This window comes from Monodelphis domestica, chromosome 4, assembly GCF_027887165.1.
Source record: "Monodelphis domestica isolate mMonDom1 chromosome 4, mMonDom1.pri, whole genome shotgun sequence".
In the NCBI taxonomy this organism is placed as follows: Eukaryota; Metazoa; Chordata; class Mammalia; order Didelphimorphia; family Didelphidae; genus Monodelphis; species Monodelphis domestica.
Genome location: NC_077230.1, coordinates 200,284,020 through 200,305,905, shown reverse-complemented (window position 1 = coordinate 200,305,905; position 21,886 = coordinate 200,284,020). Strand labels below are relative to the sequence as shown.

At 35.1% G+C, this 21,886-nt stretch overlaps 1 protein-coding gene across 1 annotated transcript in view; it reads right to left on the bottom strand.

Annotated features, from left to right (window-relative positions):
* The window catches only part of ZNF804A (zinc finger protein 804A), a 408,921-nt gene that overhangs the window by 70,777 nt on the left and 316,258 nt on the right, over window positions 1-21,886 (bottom strand). Inside the window, exon 2 of the mRNA XM_001369184.3 lies at window positions 19,406-19,549. Coding sequence (XP_001369221.1) covers window positions 19,406-19,549 — 144 coding nt within the window. The remainder of the gene's footprint in view (window positions 1-19,405; window positions 19,550-21,886) is intronic.

Sequence of the window (21,886 nt, the reverse complement as noted above, 5' to 3'; positions counted from 1 at the left end):
CCAAATTCAAGAACTACCACACCACGGAAAAATATTACAAGCTGCTAAGAAGTAATTCAAATACCATGGAACCACAGTTATGATAACACAAGGTCTGCCTTAATTTACACTGAAAGACCGAAAGGCATGGAATATATTTGTGAAAGCAAGGGAATTAGGTTAACAACTAATAATCAACTGCCAAGCAAAACTGACTATATTCTTATAGGCAAAAGCATAGTCATTTAATAAAATAGAAGACATCCAAGCATTCATAAAGAAAAAAAAAAACATACTTGAACAGAAAATTTGATGGCTTAACAGAACTCAAGAGAATCACCAAAAGGTAATTTAAGAAAGGTGTAAAAAACAAACTATTTTTAAGGGACTCTATAAATTAAAATGATTTGTAGCCCTATAAGAAAAGAGGATATTGGTAACTCTTAAAAATTGTTAGTATCACCTGGGTAGCTAGAAGAATTATACGTAGAGGGAACAGTGACAAACTGTATAAGATGAAATGCCAAGATATCTATATGTATGTATGCATAAATTTATATATCTATCTCTATCTATCTATCTATCTATCTATCTATCTATCTACACACACACACAAACACACACACACATATATATGTATATATATACATATATACATATATATATATATATATATATATATATATATATATATAACCAGAAGTAAAATAAAAACATTAATGCTAAGAGAAATGGGAAAAGAGACAAAATACGGTAAATTTATATTTCATAAAGAAGCTCATGGTGGGAGTGGGGGAGAACACAGGAAATACTTAATTCTTACGTGCATTAAAATTTACTCAAAGAGAGCAGAACAATCTGATCCATTGGGGCAGAGAATTGATTTGTGCCCTATAGAGAAGTAGAAGGGTAACAAAAGGACTGGTGGGGAGGGAACTAATATAAGGGAAGAAGAGTGTGGGGGATAGTTTAAAAAGACCCAAAAGAAAAATATGGGGGGGGGATAAGAAGAGAAGGGGTGGAACAGAAGCAAAATAAGGGTGGGAATTAGGGGGTCTGATTAAAAACAAAACACTGATGTAAAAGGAAATAGTGTATGTAATAGGTAGTAATAAGTGACTATATATTGATTCGTAATTAATAACTAACAGATCAGGCTGTTTACCTGCTTTCTTACTCCCTTTCTCCCATTTCCTCCCTCCCTTTAGCATCCCTTTTCCTTCCCTCCCCCCTTCCTTCTTCTTCTCTCTTCTTCTTCTAAATCAACTCAGGGGTGAGTTTATGATGTTTCAAATGAAATAGCTTTTATCTTCTCTATCTTAATTAAATAAAAGGGTTTATTGGGGAAGACAGGGAAGGATAAGGAAATCCAAGGAAAGAGGATTTTTGGGGTTTCCCTATCACTAGGATGAGTTTTAGGTTGGAAAATGGTGGAATATAGTTCAATTGACATAAATGGCTGATAGGTCTAGAATTTCAGTTACTATCACAACAGAGCAAGGCAGAGAGAGATATTTGGACTTTTGTCCTTCTTTTTTCAGGCTTCAAAATCAAAGAGCACCTTCAGACTTCTCTCTCAAAATTCAAGAGAAAAAAAATAAAACTACTTCTATCCCTCCTTCAAGGCAACAAGGTTCAGCCAACAGTTGCTCTGGCTTCCATCTGCCTTTCCCGGTAACATTCTATATAGAACACTCTCATTTCACTGACAGGTCATCACTCAGCTGCTCCAACCTCCTGCCACAAAATCATTCTCAATTTCTCACTTCCACATGTAGTGGAAATCAAAATGCTGGAAATACACAGCTGGTAATCACAACTTTGAATGTGAATGGAATGAACTCACCCATAAAACACAAGTTAATAGCAGAGTGGATTAGAAACCAAAATCCTACCATATCCTGTCTACAAAAAACACACACTAGGAAGGTAGATGCACTAAGGGTAAAGGTAAGTGGATGGAGCAAAATCTATTGGGCACAACAGAAAAAAGGTAGGGGTTGCAATCATGATATCTGACAAAGTCAAAGTAAAAATAGATCTTGTAAAAAGAGATTGGGAAGGTAATTACATCCTGATAAAAGGCAGTATAGACATTGAGTAAATATCAGTACTTGACATGTATGCATTCAAATTTCTAAAGGAGAAACTAGTGGAGCTCAAAGATGAAATAGACAGTAAAACTATACTAGTGGGAGACTGAACTATAACAGTTAAAATAGTGGTTGCTTTAAACTGTGACCACGAAAATATAGTTTCAAGACTTTGAATAGCCAAAAGCATAAAGATAATTTTTAGTGTCTTGATTTTATATCAAAATAAAGTGGCCACCATGGAAAAAATTCCCAAATATGAAATACCCAAGTCAGCTGGGTTTTATGGAGATTTAATTAATACAAATAAAGGAATTAAGAAAAAGGAGAGAGACAGAGAGAAATATAGTATGAATGGCCTCGGTCAAAATGGCCTAGGCCTAAGCCCTAAGAGAGACCAGTCAGTCTTTAATCCACTCACCACAAGATCTTTTCCAAGCAAAACTCTAGTGTTCAGAGAGACCCTCCAGTTCAGCTCCTCAGCTCCACTTCAGCTTCCAAGGCTAAATTCATTTTCAGCCACCAAGACAGAGACCAGCCTCCAATTCAGATCCATAGCTGAATTAACTTCAGAGGCCTTTTTGATCTCCTTTTAAAGAGAATTTATAATAGATGTTTTTCCAAAGGACTGACCATTCTTAATTCACACCTCAGTAGACTAAAACTTTTGAGTAATTCACACCTGTTATCACTTTCTCTGGGTAGACTAAAACCTTACACCTCTTGCTAAGCTGGTTTGAACTTTTAGTGATTAATTTGGCCTTCATTGGTATTTAGCACCTTTTTGTATTAGATTTAAAAATAGACTCAGCTTAAGGGTTTTAGCTTTACTTTAAATATGGGTTAAGTACTTTTCATTGTTCACTAAGGAGTTCACAACTTTATCTTCCCCTAAAGTATGCTTACGTATAGGTGGAGTAATGTTAGAGTTCTTACATTCCTGATCAAGTACCTTTATTGTTTAAAATGGGGAATGGTCTTAACCAAATGTTCTAAGGTAGAATCTGAGAATTTTTAACATTCACAAGTCTGAGAAATTTTAAGATTCACAGAACCTTCCTCTATAAGATCTAGATAAATCAAACCAAAAAATAAAAATAAAAAAGAGGTAAGAGATGTGAATGAAATCTTAGAAAAATTAGAGTTAGTAGATATGTGGAGAAAAAGAAATAGGGACAAAAAGGAATATACCTTTTCAGCAGCACATTGTACATTCACAAAGACTGACTATGTACTAGGGCATAAAACAAGGAAAACAAATGCAAAAGAGAAGAAACAATAAATACAACCTTTTCAGATCATAATGCAATAAAAATAATAATTAGTAAGGGTACATGGAGAGGCAAATCAAAAAATAATTGGAAGTTAAATAATATGATTCTCCAAAATTGGTTAAAGAACAAATCATAGAAATAATTAATAATTTCCTTGAAGAGAATTACAATGATAAGACATCCTTTCAAAATATATGGGATGCAGCCAAAGCAGTACTCATGGGGAAATTTATATCCTTGAATTTATGTATTAACAAAAAGGGTGGGCACAGGTCAATGAATTTGGCATGCAGATTAAAAAACTAGAAAGTGAACAAATTAAAAATCCTCAGATGAAAACTAAATTAGAGATTCTAAAAATCAAAGGGGAAATTAATAAAATCGAAAGTAAAAGAACTATTAAATTAATCAATAAGATTAGAAACTGGTACTTTGAAAAAACAAATGAAATACGTAGTACTGGACAACCTAGTTTAAAAAAAGGAAAGAAGAAAACCAAATTAACAGTATCCGAAATGAAAAGGGAGACCTCACCTCTGTAAAAATGGCGATTTTGAACCCCAGACTTCAATCCCCAGAAGTCCTTGGTATTCTCAGAATTCCCTATAATTTCACCTGAGTCTACACCTGGGCGAGATCACAAGTATTTAACTGGCAATGTCTGCCTCCCAGGCTCTCTCTGCTTGGCCACTGCAATGATGTAGTGAGTAAACTGTGAATGGGCTAATCATCCCTAGGCACTTGGTTTCTTATTTTTGCATTTTCTTTATTCCTTGATTTCTAATAATCTTTAATAAACCTCACAAAATATAATATTTTATTACTAGAGACTAATTTATTTTTTACAGTTTTTGGCAACCACAAGACTCAGACAAGAACTTCTCAATTTTTTTTTAAAGATAACCTAGATAATATTTTTTAGGCCACATTTCTCTTGCAAAGACTTTTTGTCCCACCCACCTACCCTCTCAAGCTTCTCTTAATTCAGGTCGCTCCTCCTGACCTTCTTGACCAAGATTGCTCACCTCATCCTGGCCCTGCCCACCTGCTGACTGTTCATGCCTCCATTCATCTGCTCTGACCCAGACTGCGACCTGCCCCCCGCCCAGCCCCAGATGATCTCCAGCCTCCAAGCCAGATCAGCCCAGCCCAGCCCCAGGACCCAGGCTGCTGGTAGCTGCCCCTTGTGTCTTCAGAATCAAAAACAAGATGGTAAAAATGGGAGTGTTTTTCCCTTGGGTTACAATTAGCCTCCACAAGACAGGGGGACCAGAGGGGATGGGGGGGACAAGGAGAAAGAAGAGACTTTTCCAAACAGGAAGTATGGTATATTCTATGAGAGAGCAGTGCATTTCCTATTTCAAAGGATGTTTTTTCATGACTGCACTGATTCTTTTATTTATCTCACCTGAGATTCAGGAGAGAAATTCATCTCCCTGAAACTCTTTTTGGCCCAATTAGAGATTCCAAAAACTGACCCTCACTATTGGAGGCCAGGTGAGTGGCTCAGTGGATTGAGAGCCAGGCCTAGAGAAGGGAGGTCCTGAGTTCAAATATGGCCTTAGACACTTCCTACCTATCTGACCCTGGGCAAGTCACTTGAACCCCATTGCCTACCCCTTACCAATCTTCTGCCTTGGAACCAATACATTCTGACAAACGGTATCTCAATGTATAAAAAAAAAATGAAATTTAAAGAGACTGGAGGTTATATTTTTAAGGTTTTCACACCCCAATGTTTTAGAAAAATCTCTGTATTTTATTGCATCTTGCTTAGTGTTTTGTTTATGATTTAATTTTGTTGGTTTTAAGTTCATATATTAATGTATTCAATACTATTCTGTAACACTGAATCATTTTAATGTACGGGGTTTTAACTACTATTATATTCTGCTGCTTTTTCCCTATAACTATACTGAACAAATATTACTGAAAAAGCCCATATAAAAACAGCTTTTTTTCCTATTTTTGACTATGTAAATTGTCACATAGAGGATAGATGGACGTCATCAAACTGGTTATAATTGTATAACGACTTTTGGAAAATTTAATGAGCTAAATATCTCAAATTAATTTTAAGGGATCTTTAGACATGATTTTTAGATTTTTGTTTTCCAATAACTCTGGTCATTTTGCCTGCCTCTAACAGGAGGTAAGGTTCATTTTAGTAGCTGAAGTGAAATACAATTATAATCACCACCTCTCACATTTATAAAAATGTGAATGGATGGGACATCACAGTCTCATACCAAAGGAGCTGGGAAGTTAATCCTAGGGCATGGTACCTCTGGATGGCTCCCAAAAGAGAAGCATCTCTCATTTATAACTCTTCAGCTCACTTTACTTCCACCAGAACAATTTAGATTTCTTTTTTTTTTGTTTTTTTTTTTAATATATTTTATTTGATCATTTCCAAGCATTATTCGTTAAAGACATAGATCATTTTCTTTTCCTCCCCCCCAGCCCCCATAGCCGACGCGTAAGTCCACTGGGCATTAGATGTTTTCTTGATTTGAACCCATTGCTTTGTTGATAGTATTTGCATTAGAGTGTTCATTTAGAGTCTATCCTCTGTCATGTCCCCTCAACCTCTGTATTCAGGCAGTTGCTTTTTCTCGGTGTTTCCACTCCCATAGTTTATCCTTTGCTTATGAATGGTGTTTTTTTTCTCCTGGATCCCTGAAAGTTGTTCAGGGACATTACACCGCCACTAATGGAGAAGTCCATTACGTTCGATGATACCACAGTGTATTAGTCTCTGTGTACAATGTTCTCCTGGTTCTGCTCCTCTCGCTCTGCATCACTTCCTGGAGGTTGTTCCAGTCTCCATGGAACTTCTCCACTTTATTATTCCTTTGAGCACAATAGTATTCCATCACCAACATATACCACAGTTTGTTCAGCCATTCCCCAATTGATGGGCATCCCCTCGTTTTCCAGTTTTGGGCCACCACAAAGAGCGCAGCTATGAATATTTTTGTACAAGTCTTTGTGTCCATTATCTCTTTGGGGTACAGACCCAGCAGTGCTATGGCTGGGTCAAAGGGTAGATATTCTTTTGTCGCCCTTTGGGCATAGTTCCAAATTGCCCTCCAGAATGGTTGGATCAGTTCACAACTCCACCAGCAATGAATTAATGTCCCTACTTTGCCACATCCCCTCCAGCATTCATTACTTTCCTTTGCTGTTATGTTAGCCAATCTGCTAGGTGTGAGGTGATACCTCAGAGTTGTTTTGATTTGCATCTCTCTGATTATAAGAGATGTAGAACACTTCTTCATGTGCTTGTTAATAGTTTTGATTTCTTTATCTGAGAACTGCCTATCCATTTCCCTTGCCCATTTATCAATTGGAGAATGGCTTGATTTTTTGTACAATTGATTTAGCTCATTATAAATATGAGTAATTAAACCTTTGTCAGAGGTTTCTATGAAGATTTTTTCCCAATTTGTTGTTTTCCTTCTGATTTTAGTTATATTGGTTTTGTTTGTACAAAAGCTTTTTAGTTTGATGTAGTCAAAATTATTTATTTTACATTTTGTGATTCTTTCTATATCTTGCTTGGTTTTAAAGCCTTTCCCCTCCCAAAGGTCTGACATGTATACTATTCTGTGTTTACCCAATTTACTTATGGTTTCCTTCTTTATGTTTAAGTCACTCACCCATTTTGAATTTATCTTGGTGTAGGGTGTGAGGTGTTGATCTATTCCTAGTCTCTCCCACACTGTCTTCCAATTTTCCCAGCAGTTTTTATCGAATAGTGGATTTTTGTCCCAAAAGCTGGGATCTTTGGGTTTATCGTATACTGTCTTGCTGAGGTCGTTTTCCCCCAGTCTATTCCACTGATCTTCCTTTCTGTTTCTTAGCCAGTACCAAATTGTTTTGATGACTGCTGCTTTGTAATATAGTTTGAGGTCTGGGACTGCAAGGCCCCCATCATATGTGTTTTTTTTCATTATTTCCCTGGATATCCTTGATCTTTTGTTCTTCCAAATGAACTTTGTTATGGTTTTTTCTAAATCAGTGAAGAAGTATTTTGGTAGTTCAATGGGTATGGCACTAAATAGATAAATAAGTTTGGGTAGGATGGTCATTTTTATTATATTGGCTCGTCCTATCCATGAGCAGTTAATGTTTTTCCAATTGTTCAAGTCTAGTTTTAGTTGTGTGGCGAGTGTTTTGTAGTTGTGTTCATATAGTTCCTGTGTTTGTCTTGGGAGATAGATTCCTAGGTATTTTATTTTGTCTAAGGTGATTTTGAATGGGATTTCTCTTTCTAGTTCTTGCTGCTGAGCTGTGTTGGAGATATATAGAAAAGCTGATGATTTATGTGGGTTTATTTTGTATCCTGCAACTTTGCTAAAGTTGTTGATTATTTCAATTAGCTTTTTGGTTGAATCTCTAGGATTCTTTAAGTAGACCATCATGTCATCCGCAAAGAGTGATAACTTGGTCTCCTCCTTGCCTATTCTGATGCCTTCAATTTCTTTATCTTCTCTAATTGCTACTGCTAGTGTTTCTAGTACAATGTCAAATAGTAGAGGTGATAATGGGCATCCTTGTTTCACTCCTGATCTTATTGGGAATGCATCTAGTTTATCCCCATTGCAGATGATATTAGCTGTTGGTTTTAGATATATACTGTTTATTATTTTTAGGAATGGCCCTTCTATTCCTATGCTTTCTAGTGTTTTTAATAGGAATGGGTGTTGTATTTTATCAAAGGCTTTTTCTGCATCTATTGAGATAATCATGTGGTTCTTGCTAGTTTGCTTGTTGATGTGGTCAATTATGTGGATGGTTTTCCTAATGTTGAACCAGCCCTGCATCCCTGGTATGAATCCTACTTGATCATGGTGAATGATCCTTCTGATCACTTGCTGGAGTCTTTTTGCTAGTATCCTATTTAAAATTTTTGCATCTATATTCATTAGGGAGATTGGTCTATAGTTTTCTTTCTCTGTTTTTGACCTGCCTGGTTTTGGAATCAGTACCATGTTTGTGTCGTAAAAGGAGTTTGGTAGAACTCCCTCTTTGCTTATTATGTCAAATAGTTTGTATAGTATTGGGGTTAACTGTTCTCTGAATGTTTGATAGAATTCACAGGTGAATCCATCAGGCCCTGGGGATTTTTTCTTAGGAAGTTCTTTGATGGCTTGATGGATTTCAATTTCTGATATGGGATTATTTAAGAATTCTATTTCCTCTTCTGTTAGTCTAGGCAGTTTGTATTTTTGTATATATTCATCCATTTCTCCTAAATTGGTGTATTTATTGCCATATAATTGGGCAAAGTAATTTCTAATGATTGCCTTAATTTCCTCCTCATTGGAGGTGCTGTCCCCCTTTTCATCTTTAATGCTGTGAATTTGCTTTTCTTCCTTCCTTTTTTTAATTAGATTGACCAGTACTTTGTCTATTTTGTTTGTTTTTTCAAAGTACCAGCTTCTTGTCTTATTTATTAAATCAATAGTTCTATCACTTTCGATTTTATTAATTTCTCCCTTAATTTTTAGGATTTCTAATTTGGTTTTCTGCTGGGGGTTTTTAATTTGATCGCTTTCGAGTTTTTTCAATTGCATTTCCAATTGATTGATCTCTGCTCTCCCTTGTTTGTTAATATGAGCATTCAGGGATATGAATTTGCCTCTGATTACCGCTTTGGCTGCATCCCAAAAGGTTTGAAAGGATGTTTCGCCATTGTCATTTTCCTTGATGAAATTATTAATTGTTTCTATGATTTCTTCTTTAGCTAAACGGTTTTGGAGTATCATATTGTTTAATTTCCAATTGGTTTTAGATTTGGTTTTCCATGTACCATTACTAATCATTATTTTTATTGCCTTGTGATCTGAGAAGGCTGCATTCATTATTTCTGCTTTTTTGCATTTGTGTGCTATGTTTCTGTGACCTAATGTATGGTCAATTTTTGTGAATGTGCCATGTGGTGCTGAGAAGAAGGTGTATTCCTTTTTATCCCTATTTATTTTTCTCCATATGTCTATTAATTCTAATTTTTCTAAGATTTCATTCACTTCTTTTACCTCTTTCTTATTTATTTTTTGATTTGATTTATCTAAATTTGATAATGGTTGGTTTAAGTCTCCCACTAGTATGGTTTTATTGTCTATTTCTTCCTTCAATTCTCCTAGTTTCTCCATTAGAAATTTGGGTGCTATATTATTTGGTGCATACATGTTGATTAATGATATTTCCTCATTGTCTAGAGTCCCTTTTAACAAAATATAATTACCTTCCCTATCCCTTTTGATCAGGTCTATTTTTGCATTGGCTTTATCAGATATCATGATTACCACTCCTGCCTTCTTTCTATCAGTTGAGGCCCAGAAGGTCTTACTCCATCCTTTAATTCTGACCTTGTGGGTGTCAACCCGCCTCATGTGTGTTTCTTGAAGACAATATATGGTAGGGTTTTGGATTCTAATCCATTCTGCTATTCGTCTACGTTTTATGGGTGAGTTCATCCCATTCACGTTCAAAGTTATGATTGTCATTTGTGGACTCCCTGGCATTTTGATTGCCTTCCCTAATTCTAACCTTTTCTTCTTCGGCTCTACCTTTTAGTCCAGTGATTTACTTTGAATCAGTCCCCCTTGTCCCCTCCCTTGATGTTTCCCTTTTTAGTCCCTCCCTTTTTGTTCCCTCCCCTTCCCCCCTCTCTTTCCCTCCCTTTTTGTTCTCCCTCTCCCCCTCCCCCCCTTGGTTTTCCCTTCTCCTTACCCTTGTTGGGTAAGATAGAATTCAAGATCCCAATGGATCTGGATGTTTTTCCCTCTCAGAGTTGATTTCCCTGAGATTGAGGTTTAAGTAACCCCCCCCCCCTCTCTTCCTCTCCTTCTTATAGGAGTTTTCTTCCCCTCCCCTTCCCCTGTGAATCTTTGTGTGAGAACCATTATTCTATTTGGTCTTTCTTTACCCCCTATTTATACATTACATTTTCCCCACATATTAGTATACATAGGTTGATATAAATGTAGTCCTTATAGAAGAGAGTTTGAGTAAAAGAAGATAACATTTTTCCCCTTTCCTTAATATTTACCTTTTCAGGTATTCCTTGCTCTTTGATTTTCGGTATCAAACTTTCCACAGAGCTCTGGTCTTTTCTTTGCAAAAAGTTGGAAGTCTTCTATTTTGTTGAATGCCCATACTCTCCCTTGGAAGTATATAGTCAGTTTTGCTGGGTAGCTGATTCTTGGTTGGAGACCCAGCTCTCTTGCCTTTCTGAAGATCATGTTCCATGCCTTACGATCATTCAGCGTAGAACTTGCAAGGTCTTGTGTGATCCTGATTGGCATTCCTTTATATCTAAATTGTCTTTTTCTGGCTTCCTGTAGGATTTTTTCTTTTGTTTGATAGCTTTGGAATTTGGCAATTACATTCCTGGGAGTTGTCTTTTGGGGGTTTAGTGTAGAAGGTGTTCTGTGAGCTCTGTCAGTGGATGTATTGCCCCCTTGTTCTAGAATCTCTGGGCAATTTTCTTTGATTATATCTTGTATCACCATGTCCAGTTTGGTGTTTATTTCTGGCTTTTCTGGGAGTCCAATTATTCTTAAATTTTCTCTTCTCCCCCTGTTTTCCAGATCTATCACCTTGTCGGTGAGATATTTTATGTTCTCTTCTAATTTCTTGGTGTTTTGGCTTTGCTTTATTAGTTCTTGCTTTAAAGCCTGGTTTTCTTTTACAGTTTGGTCAAACTGGTTTTGTAGATGCGTGAATTTCTTTTGCATCATTTCCCACTTTTCCTCCCAGAGGGCTTCCATCTTTTTGGTCCTTTCTGATTCAAATTCTTCATGGGTTTGTGGAGAGTTTCTATTTCCTTTGGAAGATTTTGGAGAATTTTCTTGTATATCTTCTTCTATCTGCTCTGTATTTTGTATTTTGGCTCCATAGAATGTGTCCAGAGTCGCCCCTTTCTTCTTATTTTTCTTGGTATTTTGGGGCTTCTGTGCTTCTGTGGAATTTGTCATCTCTGAACGTGGAGGATTGGCTTTTCTTGTCTTTGTCTGGTGATCAGTGGCTTTAGTCCTGGGAAGATGTTGGTTCTATGAGCGTTCCCTGGGTTGAACTGAATATGCCTCACTGGAACTGGAATGGAAGGGTCGGGACCACGAGGCCACACTCTCCCCCTGGCTCGATTTCCGGAAGTTTGCCTTCAGAATCCCTGGCCGTGAGGCTGTTTCGTCGGCCTGCGGGGGGATGGGCTGCCGCTTCCCCAAGCTCGGAGAGCACAGACTTTCACTGAGACTTGGATAGCAGGATCCAGCCCGTGAGGCTGTCTTGCCGCCCTGAGGGTTGCTGTTGTTTTGACCAGCTCTCTGCAGCGGAGGCCCCAGGCAGTAACTTTCACCCGGACCGACCAGCTCTTTGCAGCGGAGGCCCCAGGCAGTAACTTTCACCCGGACCTACCGGCTCTCTGCAGCGGAAGCCCCAGGCAGTAACTTTCACCCGACTGGGACTTGGGTAGAAGACCCTGAGGGTTGTTGTTCCTCAGACCCTGCTCTCTGAGCCCGGCGCCGCTGCGCTTCCGGGAGCCTTGACTCTGCGCTCCTACCCCTGAGGTCCGAGGGATCTCGGGTTCTGGCTTTTAAGGGGAGCCGTACCTTTTGAAACCGGGTCCAGGTCCAGGAGGAGGGTTCCCAGGGTCTGTGCTGTTGAATCGTTTTGAATTTCGGCGCCTTAGGAGCTTCTAGTTTGAGATCGGTCGGGAAGGGTTTTCCGGAGATCTGAACTTCAGCTTTCTCTAAGCCGCCATCTTAACCGGAAGTACAATTTAGATTTCTTGATGATGTTCTAGACCAAAGTAAGTTTTACTTTTTTAAAAATGTTTGCCAAGTTTGAAAATTTGCTACGTCTCTAAAAATTGTGACAAATACCCATCAGTTCATAGGTTCTTTAAATGTCATACAACAACTTATGTAAAATATGATAGTGGGTTTTTTTTTGCTATTGTAATTAATTGGGCTATTGAGAATTAGGGGATTTTGACTACTGTTCTTTATTAAAAAAAACTGTTGCTTTGTGAAATTCATTTGCTTGTACTCACAGTGGATCATGGCCAGGTATGAAGTGGAAATGCATCTCATTTTTGGTGAGAAACCTTTGTATTCTAATTTTTCTTAGCTGACACAGTGTGTCAATAATTATAAGCTATATTTTTGATTTTTAAAACTCTTTTACTATATTTTTCTTGCATGTGCACTATACTATTTCAGTCTTTTATTTTTTCTCTCCTTTTTATATTTGAAGCACATGTCATCAGTATTAAGATTTTTTAAACTTCTTTCATTTAGCAATAATATAAGTTCAAAATATATTTGCTATAATGTCAACGCATGCCCCAAAAGCTTGAGACTATAAAAATAATGCCATTAATTGTTTAAAAGGAAAATTTATGAGACTTTTGCTTAATGATTCTGTCTGATTCCAGGACAAGAGAATACAAAAAAAGGAGCATAGACTTAACCTGAATAGTGCCAAAAGAGCACACAGCTCAAAAAAGAAGAAGAAGAAGAAGAAGAGGAAGAAGAGGAAGAAGAAGAAGAAGAAGAGAAGAAGAGGAAGAAGAGGAAGAAGAAGAAGAAGAAGAAGAAGAAGAAGAAGAAGAAGAAGAAGAAGAAGAAGAAGAAGAAGAAGAAGAAGAAGAAGAAGAAGAAGAAGAGAAGAAGAAGAAGAAGAAGAAGAAGAAGAAGAAAGAAGAAGAAGAAGAAGAAGAAGAAGAAGAGAAGAAGAAGAAGAAGAAGAAGAAGAAGAAGAAGAAGAAGAAGAAGAAGAAGAAGAAGAAGAAGAAGAAGAAGAAGAAGAAGAAGAAGAAGAAGAAGAAGAAGAAGAAGAAGAAGAAGAAGAAGAAGAAGAAAGAAGAAGAAGAAGAAGAAGAAGAAGAAGAAGAAGAAGAAGAAGAAGAAGAAGAAGAAGAAGAAGAAGAAGAAGAAGAAGAAGAAGAAGAAGAAAAGAAGAAGAAGAAGAAGAAGAAGAAGAAGAAGAAGAAGAAGAAGAAGAAGAAGGAAGAAGGAAGAAGAAGAAGAAGAAGAAGCAGCAGCAGCAGCAGCAGCAGCAGCCAATCTAGGAAGGATTGATGCACTTCTAAGCCAATACAAAGGACTTGAACCTAGTGTGAGACAAGGTTGTGATGCTTGTTATACATTAAGATGTAGGCCTTCCTTGTATCCACACTCTTTGTGAAAATACTTATAGACAAGTATCTCAAATTTGACTCCTACCTGGCTCCTATAATTTACTCTGTTTTCTGTCTTTTATAATGTGGCAACTTTCTGTAGTCTTGACTTACTGATTGGGTAAATGCTTATATCATTTTAATTGGGCTCTGATTCAAGGACCTGTTATAGATTTATTTTTTCCTTTACTTAGAATTTTTATACATAAGAGTTTGATAGTCTATATTTCATCTAGAAATTATCTTTTTTATTTGGATGTTTTTATGTTTTTTCTTTCTCTTGCCAATTGATTCACATACTTCATAACTCAGCCATGCATCCCTAAATTGATCCTATGTTTCTCAATCACCCTCTTTGGGGGGTGGGGGGTTGTATAAATATTATTATTTTTAAATTGAAAAGATCAAATTCCTTTTGAGAGTAATTTTAGGTTAAGAAACGTGCTATCTATCTGAATCCAGAAATTGAACTGTCTGGAGAAGACAGTGTGAAGATGCCTCCTCAGACCACAAGCTACACAAGAAGATCCAGAGAGAACTTCGGGATTTGGTGATTTGAACTGTGTGGGGTTTAATGCATTTGTTTTGTATGTATCTCTTATGCCTAAGGGTACTGCCCCCTAACTGGCTTTTTGCCAGTGCGCCAATCAATTATTGGTTTTGTTCTCTTTTCTTCTTATCCTAAAATTATTGTATTTTCATAGCTGGTATGTTTATAAGAGCCATCGGAGAGACTAGTCTTCCTCGGGCCTCAGGGAGAAGTAAAAATGGAGATTTTGAACCCCAGATTTCAATCTCCAGAAGTCCTTGGTATTCCTAGAATTCCCTATAATCTCACCCGAGTCTACACCTGGGAAAGATCACAATTAGTATTTAACTGGCAGTCTCTGCCTCCCAGGCTCTCTTTGCTCAGCCATTGCAATGATGTAGTAAGTAAGCTTTGAATGGGCTAATCAGCCCTAGGCCCATGGTTTCTTATTTTGTATTTTCTTTATTCCTTGATTTCTAATAATCTTTAATAAACCTCACAAAATATAATATTTTATTACTAGAGACTAAAATAATTTTTACACCTCTAATGAAGAGGAAATTAAGGCAATCATTAAAAACTATTATGCCCAATTATATGGCAATAAATATGGCAATCTAGGTGATATGGATGAATATTTACAAAAATACAAATTGCCTAGATTAATAGAAGAAGAAATAGAATACCTAAATAACCCCATATAAGAAAAAGAAATTGAACAAGCCATCAAAGGACTTCCTAAGAAAACATCCCCAGGACCAGATGGATTCATAAATGAATTCTATCAAGCATTCAAAGAACAACTAATCCCAATATTATACAAAATATTTGACAGAATAAGCAAAGAAGGAGTTCTACCAAATTCTTTTTATGACACATATATGGTACTGATTTCAAAACCAGGCAGGTCAAAAACAGAGAAAGAAACTATTGACCAATCTCCTTAATGAATATAGATGCAAAAATCTTAAATAAAATACCAGAAAAAAGACTCTAGAAGGTGATCCCAAAGATTATTCATTATGATCAGGTAAGATTCATACCAGGAATGTAAGGATGGATCAATATTATGAAAACCATTCCCATAATTGACCATATCAAAAATCAAATCAACCAAAATCACATGATTATCTCAATAGATGAAGAAAAAGCCATTGACAAAATACAACACTCATTCCTATTGAAAACACTAGGAAGTATAGCAATAGAAAGGCTTTTCCTAAAAATAATAAACAGTATATATCTAAAATCACCAGCAAATATCATCTGGAATGGACATAAACTAAAAGCATTCCCAATAATATCAAGAGTGAAACAAGAATGCCCATTATTGCCTCTATTTTTCCAGGCCTATACTTTTATCAACGAGTTGTTTCATATTTTCCTCAATTTTTTCATTCTTTTGATTTTGTTTTATCGACTCTTGATGCCTTATGAAATAATTTGCTTCTAGTTGTTGGATTCTAATTTTAAAGACTGAATTTTTATCCCTGGATTTTTGGTCATCCTTCTTCTTCTGGTCTGATTCTCTTTGTTGATTACCTTTCACCTTCTTTGCCTCATTTTCAGGCTGATCAATTCTGGCTTTCAAGATACTGTTGTCTTGTTTTAGTTCATATGCCTCTGTTTCCAGATGACTTATTTTGCTTTTTAAGTTCTTTTCTCAATTTTCTTCATCCTCTCTTAATTTTTTTTTTTTCAAATTGTGTTTTGAGTTCCTACAAAGCCTGTGTCCAATTTGCTGGAATTTTTGCATTTTTGCTTTGTGTTACTTGATTCTTCTCTGTTCCACTTACTCTTTCTTTGTTCATTACCTGGATAGAAACTGTTGTTTGTGTTTCCTTTTGCTTTTTCTGTTGTTTACTATTATTTTTTTCTCTTTTTCCCCTGTTACTGACTGTAATCTTGCTCCTCTGTTTATTTGTTGAAACTGTGGGTTTGAGCTATTCTGTCTTCAAGGGGTTTCTTCTCTGCTCTGCTGATGGACTAGATTAGCCTGATGGAGTATTAATGAGCCTCAAGGTCAGATTTTCCCTAGCTGGCAGCAGAAGCTGAAGGTGTAGGTGAAGATGTAGAGACTGAAGGGAGCTGTGCTTCCAGCCCTGTTCCAAGGTAGTGTTCTATAGTGGTTGTAGCTTTCTCCCTGGGAATTTATTTAGCAAGGCTCACAGCAGAGTCAGTAGGGAAGGGGTGTTAGAGATGGAGCTTCCCTGCTCTCTGAAGACTTCTTATCTGCCAGACTGATAGGATTAAATCAGGGTGGAGCTTATCCGCAGAGCTGGATGTGTCCTGAGGCCAAAACCTCCGGAAGGTGTATGTGTGGGGCAAGATGGAAAGTTTTGGTTGAGACTAGGCTACCCTCTCTGAACTTCTTTTCCAGCTACCTCCCTGGCACCTGTGGTCAGCACCCTGACCCTGGTACAGCTGTGCCAGCAAGGCACTCCCTCCAGGCTAGAGCCCTTGTCTGCCCAGAGATTACAACACCAGCCAGACTCAACACAGTAAGTGGAGGAGGGATTCTGGGACCTTACTTTTTCCTTTTCCTTAAATTGGAGAATTAAAGCTTTTTTTGTGTACCTTTTAAGTTGAATACAGCAGGAGGGTCCCCTAGCTCTGTCCTGTTATTAGATTTGGTTTTCTGTCCCCTTGAAGCACTCCATTTTTGATTGGTTTGTTAGGTTTTTATAGAGATCTGGACTTTTGCTGTGACTAAGCAGCCATCTTGACTCCATCTCTTCCTCTTATTCTTATATATTTGATAATGTTTTCTACATATTTTTGATATTAGACTTCTATTTAACAACCTGCCAATAAGATTTTTGCCTAACTTATGCTTTCCTTTTAATCTTGACTATATTGGTTTTAGTTGTACAAACCTTTTCCAATTTAATATATTCAAAATTATCCATTTTAAATTTCTCAATGATTTCTGCCTCTAGTTTATTCCTAAATTCCTCTCTTATTCACAAATCTGATAGGTAATGTATTTTCTGGTCTTTTATTTTGTTTATAATATCTCCCTTTATACCTATGTCATGTATCCATTTTGATCTTATCTTCATGAATGGTGTAAGATATTCGTCTATATATAGTTTATGCCAGACTACTTCTATATTTTTCTAAAAAAAAATCTAATAGTAAATTACAAAAACATGGAACTTTACCTTTGTTAAACAAAAGGTTACTATAATAATCTATTATGACCATTTATTGTGTATGTATTCTTTTCCAGTGATCTACTTTTCTAATTCTTAGCCTTTATCAGATAGTTTAGATAATTATTGCTTTATAATATAGTTAGAAGTCTGATACTGATAGACCTCCTTCCTTTATAACATTTCCCTCATTATTTCCTTTGATATTCTTGATCTTTTGTTTTTCCAAGTAAATTTTATTATTTTTGAATAAAAAATTGATAATGTAATTGAGATGTTATTGAATAACTAGATAAATAGTATTGTCATTTTAATTATATTGACTCTGTCTACCCATGAACAATTAATATAACTCCAATTATTTAAATCTCACTCTTTATATAAAAAGTGCTTTATAATTATGTTCTTATAGGTTTTGAATTTTTTTTTTAAGATATACTCCTAGGTACTTTATTATGTCTACTACTATATTTGTTATTAAATGTGTTAGCTCTTGCTCTCTCTTCTTCTACGATATTATTAATGATATATAGAAATGCTGATTATTTATGTGGGTTTATTTTATAATCTGCTATTTTGCTAAAATTATTAATATTTTCAATTAACTTTAGTTTAATTGCTAGAATTTTCTGTCACTCTATATTTATATCTATATCTACATCTCTCTCTTTCTATATATATGTAATCTTATAATATCATCTATCAAAAGAGATAGTTTTATTACCTTTTTGTCCATTCCAATGCCTTTGATTTCTTTATCTTCTCTTATTGCTATTGCTAGCATTTCTAGCAGAATATTAAATAATATTAGTGATAATGAACCTCCTTGTTTTATTTCTGATTGTACAGAGAAGACTTTTAATTTGTCCCCATTAAAGATGACAATTTCTGATGGTTTGAAATCTATACTCATTATTATTCTAAGGAAAAATTCATTTACACTGATGCTTTCAAGTGTTTTTAATAGAAATGTATCGGATTTTGTGAAAACCTTTTTCTGTATCTATTGATATATTCTAATGATATTTCTTAATATTTTTGTTGCTATAACCAATTATTTTAATTTTCTTTATATTAAACCATCCCTGTATAACTGGTATGAATCCTGTTTGGTCAGGATCTAAAATCATATATTGCTATAGTCTCCTCACTAATATTTTATTTAGAATTTTCACATCTGAATTAATGAAATTGACTTATAATTTCATTTCTTTGTTTTTGTTCTTCTTTGTTTAGGCATCAGGATGATATTTTTGCTTAAGAGGAGACCTTTAGCAAATGTTCTTAATAACTTACTTGATATTGGAATTATATGATCTGTAAATGCTTAGTAAAATTCACTATTTCTTTTTAGTTTGTAGTATTTTCTTCTTAGGATGGGAGTTTTCCTGTTGGATTTCTTAAAGGTTGTGACTCATGAATTCTTTCATGTTTCACTTTAGCATTTGTTCCAAAATTTCAGGGCAATTTATGTTAATAATTTCTTTAATGATATTTTAAAAACTCTTTTTGAATAACTTTCTTGTAGTCTAAGAATTCTTGTATTGTTTCTACTCAATCTGTTTTCCAGGTTAGTTGCTTTTGGAATAAGATATTTCCTATCTTCTTCCATTTTTTATTTTTAAGTGTGTTTTTATTATTTTTTGTTGTCTTAAGTTATCAGCTTGCTCTTTTCCAGTTCTAATTTTTAATGAATTATTTTCTTTGATGAATTTTTGGATTTCTTTTTCCAATTGATTCATCTTTCTTACATAATTTTTTAATATTTTCTTTTATTGTGTTTATTGTTTCTAACTTTTTCTTGACTTGCTCATTTAGTTTTTATGATCCTTTTTAAAATCTTCCAAAACCTCTTTCTGGGCTTGGTCCATTTCAGATGTTCCTTTAAAGTTTTAGAAAGCTGATGCTTTAATTTCACTGTATACTGAAAAAAAGACCTCATCCTTTTTTTTTTTTAATTTAAAAGAAGCTATCTGTGGTTGGATTGGCTGGGGGTGGATCATATGAGAAATATCCTCAGTTCCACATGGAGATGGGGAAGAAATCAGTCCCTTCCAGCATGAGTGCCATAGATTTGCCAACATGTCCCAGAAGAACAGCTGAAAGATCAAGTTACTATCAAATTTTGAAATGTCAAATCTTTTTTATAATACTTATTTTAGTTTGTCACATCTTTAACTTACCTGTTTGTGAGCATGGTCATATGAATTAATATGATTGTCAAACTCCTGATGTTTGTAGTACTGTTTATCACAGAGTTCACAGTAGAAGTTGGCTTTTAGGTCTTCTAGAGCCTTTGCTATTGTGTTCTCCTTCTCAGCATAGTCCTAGAAAAAATAAAGATCCCACAAAAGAGAAAACACTTTAGATGTCCTTCTAAATTTAGTTGTATTCAAATTGACTTTGAGTTCATTTTTTTTAATCACATATAATGGAAAAAAGAAAAAGTCAAGCACCTATGTGAAGCCACTTTTAGAGAACATTTTTCTTTTTTTCTTTCTTTTCTCTTTTTCATAGGAATTACTTACAAATGCTTATTTTCTGCCCGATTAAAGAAGACTTGAAGTCAGCATTTAAGTAATGGAAATGTAGGAAGATGAAAATAATTATGAAAATTCCAAATACTGCATTGAGATAGTTCTCCTATGAGAGAAGTAGAGAGGGGGCTGTGAGGATTGTTGTCCATTCAGCTGTGCACATTTATGACTTCTATATTCAGAAGTTTATTTACATTTTCAAATCCTAAAAACTTAAATGTACCCTAGAGATCTATGAACAGATGTATATTAATATAATAAAGAGCAATATTCTTGAGTTTGAAAATTTTAAAATCCTGAATCATTCAAGAAACATCAACCGTGTTTCACTTGTACAAATATATTTGTTTAAACTGTTTATGATAATCTTTTAAAAGTAATTGTACTAGACCTTGCTGAAAAAAAAATGATATTTTTTCCATATACCTAAACTAAAAACCCTTCAAAATTAGAGATGATTGAGGCTGTGTGGGAAGCTTGCCATACCAATTACCTGAAATAAAAAAAAAAAACAACCTATTTGCTCACATGTTGTTTTGTTTTACCTGATGTTAAATAAATGACTCATTGATAACAGAATTATTTACTGATAAAGAAAAAAAACCCTAAACTAATGTTCTTTTGAGTTTGTGAAGACAGACCAAAAGGATGAAATCACAGGTGTTCTAAGGTAATGAGGACAATTCCTTCACTTTAGAATAAATTCTAGTACTCTATATCAAACTACTCCAGAAAGAAAATATCCTTCTGCTGAGTTTACTGTTTCTAGTAATGGTATAATCCTACCTACTATGTAGATACACCACTTCTCTTTTTTAATGTTTTCCTTTATTTGTATTTTACATCTTCCTTCAAGACAACCTTCTAGACTACAATACCCTGTTTCCTATACCTAAATTCATAACTATTGATAAAGAGAGGATTTTCTGGAAACTGTAATAATTTTTAAAGAATTAGAGTAAATCTCATAATATTGTTTGGCACTTCATGTCACTGAGTGACTGAGACTTTTACCCAGCTTCAGTGAGCACATTAATTATTCACACATATTCAAACTCTAATTAAGTCTATGCTAATTGGGTTCCCAACTGCAATTTAACCTATGGAAATCTTATTCATTATGATTCGCTTCTCTTTGAATCTATGATTTCTATGAGATATCTCTGCTGCTTTTACAAAGTATACTGAAGGAAACATTAAATAACAAACAACTCCAAATGAGATTCCAGAGTTTCCATCAAATTAATTTATTTCCTGAGATTAATACTCATTTCCTTATTTTTCCTTTCATTCTTTAAAAAAATATCCGAAGCAATTTTTTGAAAAGATAAGCAGTTTTCAAATAAATAATGTTATGTGAAAGATAATTATAAACATTTCTTCAAAAGAGTGTATTATTAAAAAGGCTGTTCTAATGGGAAAAATGCAGTGCCATGATTTAATGCCTGAAGTATATGTAGCAGTGATAAAACCCCATTCAATTTTGAAGGCATGATTACTAAACGTAATGATTTCATATTGAGTATAAACCTGCTGTCCAACTGATTCTCTGCCAATAACACTTTTTCTCTCCTCAATGTAGTTTTGTTTTCTTCATTAATTAATGGTTAGCTCCTTTTCTCAAATATTTAAATCCTTAAATTTTTTGCATGTTTATTTTTGTTTGGGAAGTCTGGATCCTGCTCAACTGAAATATTGTTTGGTTCTTTCTGGCAAATACGAATGCACTTCTCTAAGGTTATGCCTGTGTATCCTAACAGTGGCCCAAAACAAACAAAAATTTGGAGAAGGAAGAACCAATAGGAAACCAGTCAATTACTTGATTTTATAGTATCAAGATACCTAATATCTGATACTTATTTGGTATTTAGAAATATTAAACTTTTCAGTCCAAAAGTTATTTAAAACAATGAGTAAGGCACAGCAAATATTTGGCTGTTTGGCTTTGAGTGGACAAAAGATGAGTAAATGAATTTTTCCCTTTTCTATATATTAATTTGTATTGGGTTGTGTTGTTTCCATGGTCTTGGTTGAATTTCTCCAGACTGAGAAAGGAAGAGGGGAGGAGACTATTGAGTAAAATTTGTTAGCAACACTGGGAAATTTGTGTGGCAACATTTTTTCCTG